The following is a 13,042-nucleotide window of genomic DNA, read 5'->3' as shown; positions in this document are numbered from 1 at the left end:
ATAAGAACAAAAAAATATCACTGATATTTTCATATTTTTTTGGTTAGTTCTGTTTTTTTTTATTTTCCCAAAAAAAATTTTGTCATATTGTATCTACATTATAATTCGTTTGTCCTCTAAAATTTTTACAAGTCGTAAAAAAATTATTAATAAAAATCAAAAAAAATTATTAATAAAATAAAAATATTCAGGCGGTAAACAAGTTGATAAAGTTATATTTTTTTTAATTTTTTGTTATTATTATTTCATTTCCCCAGACAAATTTAAATTACTTAATATACTTTTTCAAAAAAAAAAAGAAAAAAGTAATAATTAATTTGATTAATTATACTTTTTTCAATATTATTTGGGGTCTTCTTAATTCCATAACTGCAAAAACAATTGGGATTTTTTTTCGAAAACCAAATTGATAATACGAAAAAAATATTTAATGATTAAGTATTTAAAATAGATTTTTCAAAATTCAATAATATTGAACAATAAAAAATTCAGTTAGTGGCTAATATTCTCAACAAATTTTTTCTCAGTGTCGCATAACTAGAAGAGATCTTCTTAATTTGCTAGGAATAATTTGATTTTTGATTCATATTTTCAAATACATAGATAATTAATTATGTACAATTTACATTGTCAACCATATTTGATAAATGTACATACCTTCAAAAGCATAAATCAAGTCATTTATCTGAGACACTGAGAAAAATTTATTACTTAATATACAAATTTTTCTTTCGTATTCAGTAATTAGTTCGGCATTATGTAATTTAAGTAGAAATTGTACAAAACAGCATGTCGTAAATAAATTCTAAATATCCAAAAAGAAAAAGAAGTTCCAAGAAATATGCAATTTTTTTTTTTAAATTTTGTATTTATCTCCTTACTTCCACCATCAAAATAATTTACTAAATTTTCATTTGTTATTTTTATTAAAGTTTCCTGAATTTTCCAAAGAAAAAATTTATTACTTTTTCTTTTCGTCTTCTCCGTTTTTTTTACGTATTAATTTTTAATAAACGCGAATAATTTAAAGTCGCATAATAATTTTTTTACGATAAATTTATATAGAACGTAAGTAAATACAAACATATTTATGTACATAAAAAAAAACATACGTATGTACACGAAATCGGTTCATGGATTTTCTCTATAAGTATAGAGAGGAAAACAAGAATATACAATATTACTCCAATACGTAATAAAAATAAATTTAAAATTGATTTATGTGTATACAAGAAATCATAAATAAAAAACAAAAAACCATTATTATCGGGTTATCCCTATATTGGAAACACACACACCTTCCATTTCATGTCCACCATTTCATTCGTTTCTCTCGTCTCTTTACAATTTCCCTATTAAATTTATTACGTTACGTCTCTTCTCCATCATAATCATTATTATTTAATGCGTAGCGGGAAGGGCCGCTTTACACTTAAAGATATCCGCTATTTTTAAAGGGCATACGAAAAAAAAAAAATAAAAAAAGTAACAAAACCAACGTGTTCAACGTGTCCAGTCATTGTTTTTTTTTTTAATGTTATTATTGTTGTTGTTGTATTTATTGCGGTTACATATTTTTTATCACTGTTTTTTTTTTTATTACATAAGTATTCAATATGATTACAAATTACCAATAAATATGTCAAAAATATTGAATTATATAAGGTATTTCATACAGCAATAGTATGTTGTACATGTTATACATAAAAGTGTATATATGTATGTATGTATACTTGAGAAGTGTAATTTGTAATAAAAAAAAGAATGCGAGTTACTTTTAACAGTTGACATCTTAAAAATTCCAAATTACATAATATTTATGAATACATATTTTGTGCCTTAATATATAGGTATAGAAGTATAGCAGGCATAGGATACTAACCACTATACTATCGAGGAATAAAATTATTCGAATTGGTGCACAATTGCGACGCACAAAATTTAATATAAAATCTTATATTATAATAGAAATGTATGTATGTACATATACTAGCCGTTTTGTACATAAAGAGGGAGTATATTAACGCATTACGATGAGTATATCGTATGATATACGCGATATATCCCTGTATATACAAATGTGAAATTGACATACTTTAAAAATTAATAAACGTACATACATACATTATATATATATACATACTTTAATATATATACTTAATAATAAGTTTTGCATAATTTAAAAGAATAAAACGTCAGTGTAACTACTTAACTGAAATAATGACTCTCTTATAATATATTATATATATATATATTCTTATTTTGAATAAGAATAAGTATATGTGTGCAATATTAATATATGTAAGCATTATACATATGTATGCATTATGTAAAAAATTAAAAACAGTTATTTTAACGTAACAAATTATACTCATACTAAATAAGGGATAATTTATTTATACCTATGCACATATACATAAACATACATAAGTACATAAGTTACATATGCCTTACATAATATAAAGAAAATGCGTAGGAATAAATAATAAAGTTAGGGACTCGCTTTTTTTTTTCTTTTCTTTATTATTACATTTCTTATGTTTTTTAATTTTTAATTTTATTTGTACTTACTTATTGGAACTTTCTCTTCTCTATACTGAATAAATCAAGTATTTATACTTATAAGTGGGTATATGTATAAGTACCTTAAGTAACTATTTTATATATGTATTACGCATAATAATTATTACGTAAATTGGTATACCCGGAGTACCCTTAGAATACTTATATACCGATTACATACTTAACGTTAGATAAGTACACTTGCTATTTATAATTATGCATACTTATTAATGTGAATTTGAATTTAAGTCAAAATATTTTTAAAAAATTTAGTTAAAACTGTTATACACATTAAGTTATCATAAGTACTTATTGTAACTGGAATAAAATTGGTGTGATTATAATTAGAAACATTTTTTATAATAATTAATCAAATTTGATGTATGTAAGTACTTCAACTTATTCAAAATAAAAATGTTGTATTCATTCCATAAGTAATTTTAGTTTTAGAAATTTTTTTTAGTGACTTTTAAAGGGTTACAATAATAGAACAATATATGCAGGTAGTTAAACAAGTACTTTTAACAAAATGTAACTAAATAACTAAGGCCATTACATTTAGTTATTCAAGTACTTAAACATTTAAATTTAAAGTTTCACATTCAAGTTTTACTTAATCTTCAATTGCATAATCGGGGACAGAAAATTTAATCCTTAATTTAAAATCTTGAGTCTACTTATGGAAAGGATAATAAAATATAAAAACAAAATATAACACAAGATAACAAAGTAATTATGAGAATAGATACAAAAAAAAAAAACTCTGAGGTAATAACAACAATATTGACGTTTTATATTATACTTAAATGTCAGTTATATTTATATTTAGTATATATGTATGTACCTCTGTTTATCTATACACACATTTTAAATTTCGTATGCATTCAATTTCGATTGTATGATGTACACACGACTAGATATACGATGCGTACTTAATATTGACGTCATTATTAAATTCCACAAAAACCAAAAAAAAAAAAAAAATGAGAGAAACAATAAAAAAAATACGACGACGTCATCAAATATTGGGGAAAAAAATATTAAGTATATTGCTATTTTTATAAAGATGTAAGTAATTATATGTCTGTATATGTATGTGTGTAGAAATCAAGGCGAAATAATAATAAAAACGAATACATATATTGTGTGTGTATACAAAAAAAAAAAGGAAAAATTTTTGAGTCAAAAATATAAAGAAGAAAAAATGGAAAATTTATTGAGCGTATTCACAGGCAACAATAGCAAAAAAAAAAGAAAAACAATACAGAAAAGAAAAAAAAAATTCCAATTTTACTGATTTTCATGTTTTCACTTACATACACTAAAATGTGTACGTATATATTTATATATATAATATACTCGTAATTACCTTACCATGGTATAGTTAAGTTTAAGTATATAGGAAAATTTTTCTCAAATTTTAATACCGTATTAAAGTAAATGAATATCATTATGTCATACATTAAATACATACACATGTGTAGTGCACAAATGGTGATTTTTTATTTCTCTTCATTATATCATGGATTTTAATTTAAAACGCCTAAAAATATGCAAAAATTTGGGAAAATATCCTATATTTGTATTTTTAATACAATAGCTACTTATTTTAGTTAATTTTACGATTTTCAATTAAAAAAATTCAGAATTAATAAATTGTAATTGCTGAATTGAGCTGAATTGTGCAGAAATGCAATATTTAGGAAATGTGACATAAGGCACCTAACGAAATGCAAATCTAATTTTAATTTGACAAATTCAGCAATAAAATTTTAAATGAATTTGTATTTACTTCTTATTGTATGAACATAAGTATACGCATATGCACAAATTTCTGGTTTGAATTTATTTGCTAAGACAAAATATTATGTGTATTCTGTAAAAACCATTAAAAAGTACAAGCATATTAAAATTTCTAAAAAAAAAAAAATGAAGAAAAAAAATTGTTCCAGTTTTTTAAATGAAGGTCTCATATATTTTATGAAGGACGCACACGAAAAACAAAGAAGAAAACATTTTCTTATACTTAAAAACCAAAATAATAACAAAAATATCCTTACTTAATATATAAGTATAATACTAGTGAGTGCATATGTACTGAAACAAAACAGTAAAAAAATAATGTAGGTACAGTCTGTTATAAAATTTAAGCGATCGAAATAATCTTTTTTGTTTTATTTTTTTTTTTGCCTCTTGTGTAAGAAAATTGAATTTATCAAAAAAAAAATCGTCAATATTTTTCATTTGCGCTCTTTTTAACAAATTTTCCTCTCTTTTTAATTCTTTGGCGCGCATTGTCTCTAAAAATTTATTTAATATTATTATGTAAGTGCAAACCAGCCCCCTCCCGTCAGATTTATTTTCCAAAATTTCCAAAAAAAATACATAAAATATTTATTCACAAAGTTTAGATTAAGAGGATAGCAAAAAAGAAAAACAATCGATAGGGGGCCAAAAACTTGTGGGTATGATAATTAAAAAAATTGACAGAAGAGAGAGGAGAGGAAAGGAGAAGATTTTTTTTTTTGAGTAAACGAAAATTTTCTCGCGGTTATCTTTTCTTCTCTTTTGTTTTGTGATTTTTTTCTTTTTTTTTTTTTCCTTTTCATTTCATTTCATTTTCCAAACAAAAACAAAAAGCTAAAAGCTAAAAAAAACTTCTCGGAAATGAATATGATGTCCTTGCTTTACTTTTTATTTTTATTTTGTTGGTATATTTCATCAGTATTACAGTTAGTAGAGAACAAAAAAAAAAAAGAAATAAGAGAAATAAAAAAGCATGAATCCATCATGAAAGTCATAAATTATTCAATTTTATTTGCTTTCTTTTCCTTTGGAAATATTTGAAGAGAAGGTTTGTAGGAACGTGAAAAGAGACAGACAAAAATAAAAAATTCGAAGTTTTCTTTTTCTTCTGAAGGTTTTTTTTTTGCTATTTTTGCTCTTTATTATTATTTTGCCATTTTTAAAGGATATTATACAAAGAATTCCTATAAATAAAAATTCAAAAGGAAAAAAAAAATTAAATGGCAAGAATATGAAAATTGTGAAAGAGGGCAGGAGAGGAGGAAGTAGGGGAAGAGTAAGAGAAGAACAGAAAAAAAAAGCTAATATGGTTTTTTTTTTATTTCTTTTCCTTTTTCTCTTTCTAATGTACTTGATGTTATATTATATGTTATGCTATACGTATGTTATGTTATATGTAAACGTATATGGGTATAAACAATGTGATGTACTTGTATTATACAATGTACTTGTCGTCGTCGTCGTCGTTTCGTTCTACAAAATTTATTAGTTAAGACTTTATTAAGTAGTTAAATAAGTATTTTTGGTTTTTTGGCGGCTTATGCAAGGAATCAAAAAATATTGGAATTTTTTTTTTTTGTTTTGATTATACTTTCCTTTAATTTTTGCTTTTATTCTCACAGGAATTTTCTAAAATATACTCTTTTTTTTTTTTTAAAACTAGCTCGCTATGTATGAAATAAGAAAATTAATTTTTTATTTTGAATAATTTCCAATATCCTAACGTAAGTAGCAAAAGTAAATTTTGTATATTATGGAAAACTGTTATATTTATAGCTGTTATTTATAGTATAATATTATACATATTTGTTTATATAAGTACTCAAATATATCAATATTTTACGAAAATTATGGCTATTTTTCAAAAATTGCTATTTGATTATAAATAATGCAAGTCGTTAGTTTACACACTACTTATAAAATATGAGAGAATATTGTAAAAGTACATATATGCACAAAATAAAAGAAAAAAAAGAAAAACATTTATCAAATATTCAGTGTTGCCATCCTATTCGTATAAATTTCTCTTTAAGTGTAAAATTGGAAAATTTAAATTCTTGGTCATTAAGAATTTCTTAAGAGTTATTTTAAAAATGTCGAATACAATTAAATTTGTATCGGGTATAAGTTTGAATACAATTTTAATGTTATCAGATAAGTAATTATTTAAGTGAAATATTGCAGAAGAATGCAAAATAATCTTGCCTTCTCAAACTCAGTAATACGATATTAATACCAAATTTCAGCTTATAAATGTCGATTGCAGAAATATTTCATGCAATTTGGAAGTCAAGGTACCTCATATTTTTCATAAACGGCAATACTTTTATTCTCATATATTTGTATATGTATTGAACATATATTGAAAATTTGTAAGCACTTATATACATATAACGTAATATTTTGTTATAGTAAGTATAATATGTTTGCACTTATGAAAATGAGAAAATAAATTGTTTTCCGCATTGATATTTAGGTTAATGTAATAAGGATATAATATTTAAAAAGAAGAAGAAGAATAACAATATAATAATAATGAATGGTGTCAATTCACAACACTTTAATTATTTTTTTTTCATCTTCTTTATTATTTTTTATAGTTTTTCAACAGAAATAGTAGTTTTAAATTTGAAATTTTATTAATTTTTAATAAAAGTAATTATTTATAAAATTTTACCAACTAATTAGTAAAATTAAGTAAATAAAAATTAGAGAAAATATTAGAGTTTAAAGGCGAAGAGAGAATCATATTTAATTATGTAATAAAATTCTTTAAAGCATTTATTTTAAATATTCTGATTTCAAGATCTAGTAATACAAAATTCAGATACACAATTCAGCTTATGAGTTTCAATTGCTGAATTGTATATTATTAAGTTTAATTTCTGAATAAATAATTAAATTATCATTAGGTGTTTGTTTCTTAGATTTTCTATTACAAAAACTATTAAAAAGAAGCGCAAATAATATGGGAATTTGTTGAATTTCATATTTATTTAATTAATAAACATATAAACTTTATCAAATTATGATAAAGGTTTCATTTTACAGGTTACTCACATAAGTATAATATAATAAATGTAAATTGCACTTAAGTATATTTTCTTATCTTTGTTTTTCTATTTAAGAAGTCATTTATTTCGCTTAATTTGTATATTTTAATTAAATAAGTACTTAATTTGATGATTCATCAAAATCTAATAATAAATTAGTAGTCATGTTTCTTTTGAAAGCAACCCAATTATAAAAATGTCGGGGAAATTTTAAAAATTTCCAAGTTTTATTTAAAGAAAGTGCAAATATAATAATTTTAATTATGGATTATCATTATTATTATATTTTTATTACAATATCTTATTTAGAAGTATTTAAATTATATGTACATATACATATGTATATTTAAATATTATATGCATATAAAATTTTAAATACAACAAATGACGTACACTAAAAAAAAAAATATTTAAATTTTTTCAGCTTAAAACAAACAAGATATCTAGAGTATAGTAATTTTGTTATTGTGCGACAATTTTTTATATTGAAAATAACAAAATTCCCCTTCAATTAGATTTTTGCATAATATTTCATTAGAAATATATCAATATAGAAAATAATTGTTATATTATATTTAGATAATGTTAATATTAATAAAATTCAATAAAATGTAAATATTTATGCAAATATCCAGTGTACATACATACTTAAGTGGAAAAACAAGGAAAAAATAGGAAAAACTAGAAAACAATTTCATTGAATTTTTATTACATGTCATTATTTCTATCGAATATTGTACATACGAGTACCTTTATAATATAATAGTAATAGTTAGCAATAAAATATTGTTTTAGTAAGAAAATCTTTATACTGATAGGTACATATGCAAATTTTCTAAATTTATCTTAAAAATAAATTTTGTTATTCAATATTTTTAATTTATAAATTATTAATAAAATTTTGAAGTAAGTTTTTTAAATAACTGTACTATATACCGTAATATTGTATAGTAAATTGCCCGAATTGTTCGAAATCTTATTGAAAAACATTAAATATTTTAACAAAATTAAAGCAGATTGAGCATTAAGAAAACCTTAATGCGAATTAGTCTGTAATTTACTTAGCTCAGTTACATATTCTGAACATAATTTTTAAATAAAGAGTTGAAGAACTGAAAGAGTCAGAGTTTTATTTCATATATAATTGGAAATGGGAACTGAGCTTTGTTTTTTTTTTTACAAATACTTAAATTATACGTACACGATAATCAAAATCACCAAGAGAACAACAAAAATCAAGTAGCAGCTCCCAAAATTTAAGTATTGTATGTAATATGCATTTCAAATACAAAATATACTGTAATGTAATGTGAGTAATTCTCATGATTATTTACTTAATTTAATGTTTATTAAGCATCTCTTCTTACTCATTTAATAATTTTTACTGTATGCACTCCCTAAACTAGTGTAAAATTTTACTCTTCACCATAATATACCAAACGACCCGACGTCTTCTTAACATAAAAAAAAACTAATGAATTAGTTAAGTATAAAGCACATACTTAAGTATAAAATGCAAGTATAATGAAATAATTAAGAGATTCAAAATGTGAAAAAAAAATTTATAATAATAAAATGAGAAAATAACAAAATTATAATAATAAAAACAGCAATATAACAATAATACAACGTATAAGTATAACATTTTATTTTTGTTTTTCTCAACATCAATGAATATTGAGGTAAAGGTGAAAAGATAAAAAAAAACAAAATAAACTAAAAATTTTTGTTTTTCTTCTTTTAATTTAAATAAATATGTGAATATGTTCGTGTGTGTATATAATGTATTATGTATATGAGATTGAAAAATAAATAAATTTCTTAGCATAATAAATAGGTAGGTATGTACCTATACTTAGTTAAGTACTTTTTATGTTCTATCTACTTCGAATTCTAATTTAGAATTTAAAGTTGTTGTTTTTTTTTGTTTCTTTACAATTGACAATAATTGATTATAAATTCAAGGGCTCATTTTATTTAAATATAAAAATATCAATAACTTGTTTTTTTTTTTTCAAATAGGGTACATAAGAATATTTTCATTTTCATGGTTTTGTATTGAGTTCTTTTCTATTTAGCTTTAACATTATGTATATAATAGGGTACAAAAATGCCGATATTAAATTTATGGATAATTACATTAATAATAGTGAAGAGCTCTAAGATCAAGAAGATTGCGACATTAGAATGGTAATTTATGATGTCTAAGTGTAATCATGTTGGTATGATGGAAAAAATAGGTAGGTACACTAAATTTTAAAATTTTTAATTAAAAATTAAATTCGGTATTTGTATTTGAGAAAAATTAACATTATTTTTATTTAATAATTGTGGTTTTAAATTTAAAATTGATTTTTTCTTCTTCTTCTAAAATGAAATTCAGAAATAGAATTCAGGATTTTGTAAATTGCGTCGGTCAAAAAATTTTCATTTGAAAATATCGTAATTTCTGATTTTAAACTAAAAATCAAATACAAATATAGTCTAGCTATTAATCTGATCTATCAATTTTAATTTATTTGAATATTAATAGGAAAACTTAAAAAATAATTTCTTAGCTACAATAATAATTTCAAAACAACATTTTTCTAATATTAAATATTGTTAATTAATTAACAATAAATAATTAAGGGGCTGCTAATTATTTTAATTAATTAATAATTAATTAGGAAATAATTATAATTAAGAAATTAAGCTCTTAACAATTTTATATAAAGGACATACAAAAATTAACTGTACTACACAAACAATTTATTCATTCTTAATTAAATTTACAAATTAAAATTCACACGAAAATTATTTTTATAAAATTTTTAATTTTGTAATTTTAATTACCTTTGAAAATATACTAAGTAGAGCCATAATAAAACATTCAATCGAATTTCACATTAAATTTTAAGAAAATTTAATTTTTTTTTTACTTAATTTACTTAAAATTTTAAACTTGTATTGGAAGCAGATACTTGAAAGTTTTTTACAGATTTTATAATTGAATGTGCTATTAAAAAATAAATAGAAAAAAAATTAAAAAAAAAAAATAATTAGATTTTTTATCAATACTTACTTAATTATTTTATTTTTAAAATTCAAAGATTATAAAGGAAATTCAAAATTCAAAAATGCATCAGGTCTAAACACAATTTTTAATAATAAAATATTTAATACTTAAGTAATGAAATCATTATTATAAGCTAGTACAACAGAAGGAAGCTCAAAAACAAAAAATTAAAAGAAAAAGGAAAACCAAAAAAATACTAGTGTACCTTGCTTATTATAAGGAAAATGTGAAAGCCCAACGGTAAAACCAGGATATTGACCAGGACAGTGAAAAAACTATTATGGTAACAATTTTCAAAATTTATAAAAATAAACTTTAATTTTTTAAATTCAATTACTGCCGAATTTTAAATTCAATAAATTAAATAAGTACTTAATGGAAATTAAAGTATTTAAGATTTAAGAGATTTTAAATTTATAATTTTTTAATTTAAGAACCCAGACCTAACTAGGCAAATATATATAATTATGATAACAGTAGAATTTCTTATACATTTACAAATAACCATTAAAGTTATTTTTATTAAACTGTTAATTTAATTGAAAGTTTTTACAAAATCATTAATTTAATTGGAATGCGCTGATTTATTTTTAAATTTGCTATCATTCCGTTTTGTCTCATCCCGATTTGCCCTATAAACAATAATCCCGATTAGCCCTATAAACGCATTAAGTAATTAAGTAATTAGAGTATTTAATGTCATTTAAACTAATAAATAAATAAATAATAATTAAATTTTTTAATAACAAACAAGATATTTATGCTAATAATATTATTTTTCTTCAAATTTAATTATTGCAATAAAAATATTTAATACTTACATACTTGATAAGTAATTATTAAAAACTTAGTTAAATAAAATGAAAACGCAATAATGGCAAAAAATTTTAATACGAGTACCAGACGAGGAAAAATTTAAAAAATAAATAAGTACTTAGTGAGTGAATAGTTAAAATACCTTCTTAATAATAAAAGAACAAATTTAATATTTTTATGTACGTACTTATAAAATTTCTACTATACCACCATTTCAATATAAACGGTAATTGAAGATTGACTAACTAAAGACTGAAGATTACCCACGGAGTTTTTAAAATTATCATTATAAAATTTAAATAGGTAGATAAGTTATACGACCTACTTATGTATGTATAAATATATTATTTAACTTAATTTGAGCATTAACATAATTATTTTTATTATTTTATGTTAAATAGCTTAAGTAGTACCTAACCATTTGCAAAAAAAAGAAATGTTTTTAAAATTTTTCTCAATTGTTTTTAATTACTTCAAAAAATCACTTACTTTTACATATATATAGACATTTTTAAATGTAACTAATAAAACTAAGTACAGGTACAGTTTGATCAAAAAATTTAATAATATTCTTTTAATGCAGGTTAAAGTTTTATTATTAAATAGAAAGTTAGGTTAGGTACTCGTTATTAAATATGATTACGAGTACAATTATTTAATTGATTACATTTACGATATAAGTAAGTAAATTTAATTTTTTTCAGGATAGCAATGTAATTAGGTAGGTACTTGTTATTGAATATGATTTTATTAAAATAACGAGTACAAGTAATTTATTGATTGTATTTCCAATAAATAAATTAAATTTTTTGACATTTGGAAGGGTAGACTAATTACCGTAATTTTGTCAATTCTTTAACATTTAAGAAGATATATTCTAAAATATATTCTTAAATTTAACTAATAATTAAAATAAAAATTAAATAATTGTTATTTTGAAACAAATACTTAAAACATAAATTATATTAATAATTAAACATAAATAATAATAAAACATAATTAAATTGATAAAAAAATAAAAATAAAATTGATTTTCATTTAAAACAAAAAAAAAAAAACACAAACCAACTTAAAACAGTTCAAAATCCAAAAATGTTGTGAAAAAATTATAAATAAATAATTGTGTTTTTTAAATTAAAAATTTTTATATTTACCTTAAATGATTTCAATTTCCGGACAACAAAGTTGTTGAGTTTATTAGACCAATTTTTACATTTCATTAGGAGGCCTTTTCTTTTAAATTATCCACAATTTTGAATTAAATTTTTTCTTTTTCCCGTTTTAATTTATTTTTTTTTTTTTTGTAAAGATAAAAATTTAATTTCGAATAATCCCAAAAATTAAAATTATTTTCGATTTTTAATAATGATGTTTTTAATTGTGTGTTTTGCGTGTATAATTGCAGTTAATGTTAGTAAAAAATAATTTATTAAATAAAATTAAATATTTTTTTTTATTTAGCACCTACAAATTTATTTTTTATTAAGAAAAAATAAATTTTAATTCACTTTTAATTTTTTTTCGAAAATTAAAATAATGAAAACGAAAGCACAAAGAGATTTTTAATTATTTTAGAGTTTTATAAGTTTTAAGTGTTAGATTCAAGTTATTTTTTTGTTGTTAAGAATTTAAAATTCATTTAAATTAATTTTATTTATTTTGCTTGTAAAAAAATTGTTTTAAATTCAAATATTAAAAATGATTTTTTTTTTCTTTTCTTGAATAATTGAAAACAGTAAAAATTTTA

The 13,042-nt window shown here is 21.4% G+C and overlaps 1 protein-coding gene across 2 annotated transcripts in view; it reads right to left on the bottom strand.

Annotated features, from left to right (window-relative positions):
• Positions 1–12,671, bottom strand: part of LOC129613550 (3-phosphoinositide-dependent protein kinase 1) — a 71,510-nt gene extending 58,839 nt beyond the window's left edge. Inside the window, exons 1-2 of one of the 2 annotated variants that reach the window (XM_055527665.1) lie at positions 12,450–12,671; positions 10,257–10,419 (exon numbers count right to left, since the gene is read on the bottom strand). In XM_055527665.1, the coding sequence (XP_055383640.1) occupies positions 10,257–10,283 (27 nt within the window). In that variant the 5' untranslated portion in view covers positions 10,284–10,419; positions 12,450–12,671. The remainder of the gene's footprint in view (positions 1–10,256; positions 10,420–12,449) is intronic. The other variant, XM_055527664.1, reaches the window with a different exon arrangement.
• Between the last annotated feature and the right edge of the window lie 371 nt (positions 12,672–13,042).

Source organism: Condylostylus longicornis, unplaced genomic scaffold, assembly GCF_029603195.1.
Source record: "Condylostylus longicornis isolate FDR11 unplaced genomic scaffold, ASM2960319v2 ptg000084l, whole genome shotgun sequence".
NCBI lineage: Eukaryota > Metazoa > Arthropoda > Insecta > Diptera > Dolichopodidae > Condylostylus > Condylostylus longicornis.
Note: the sequence above shows the minus strand (reverse complement) of the source record. Positions and strands in the feature narration are given on the sequence as shown.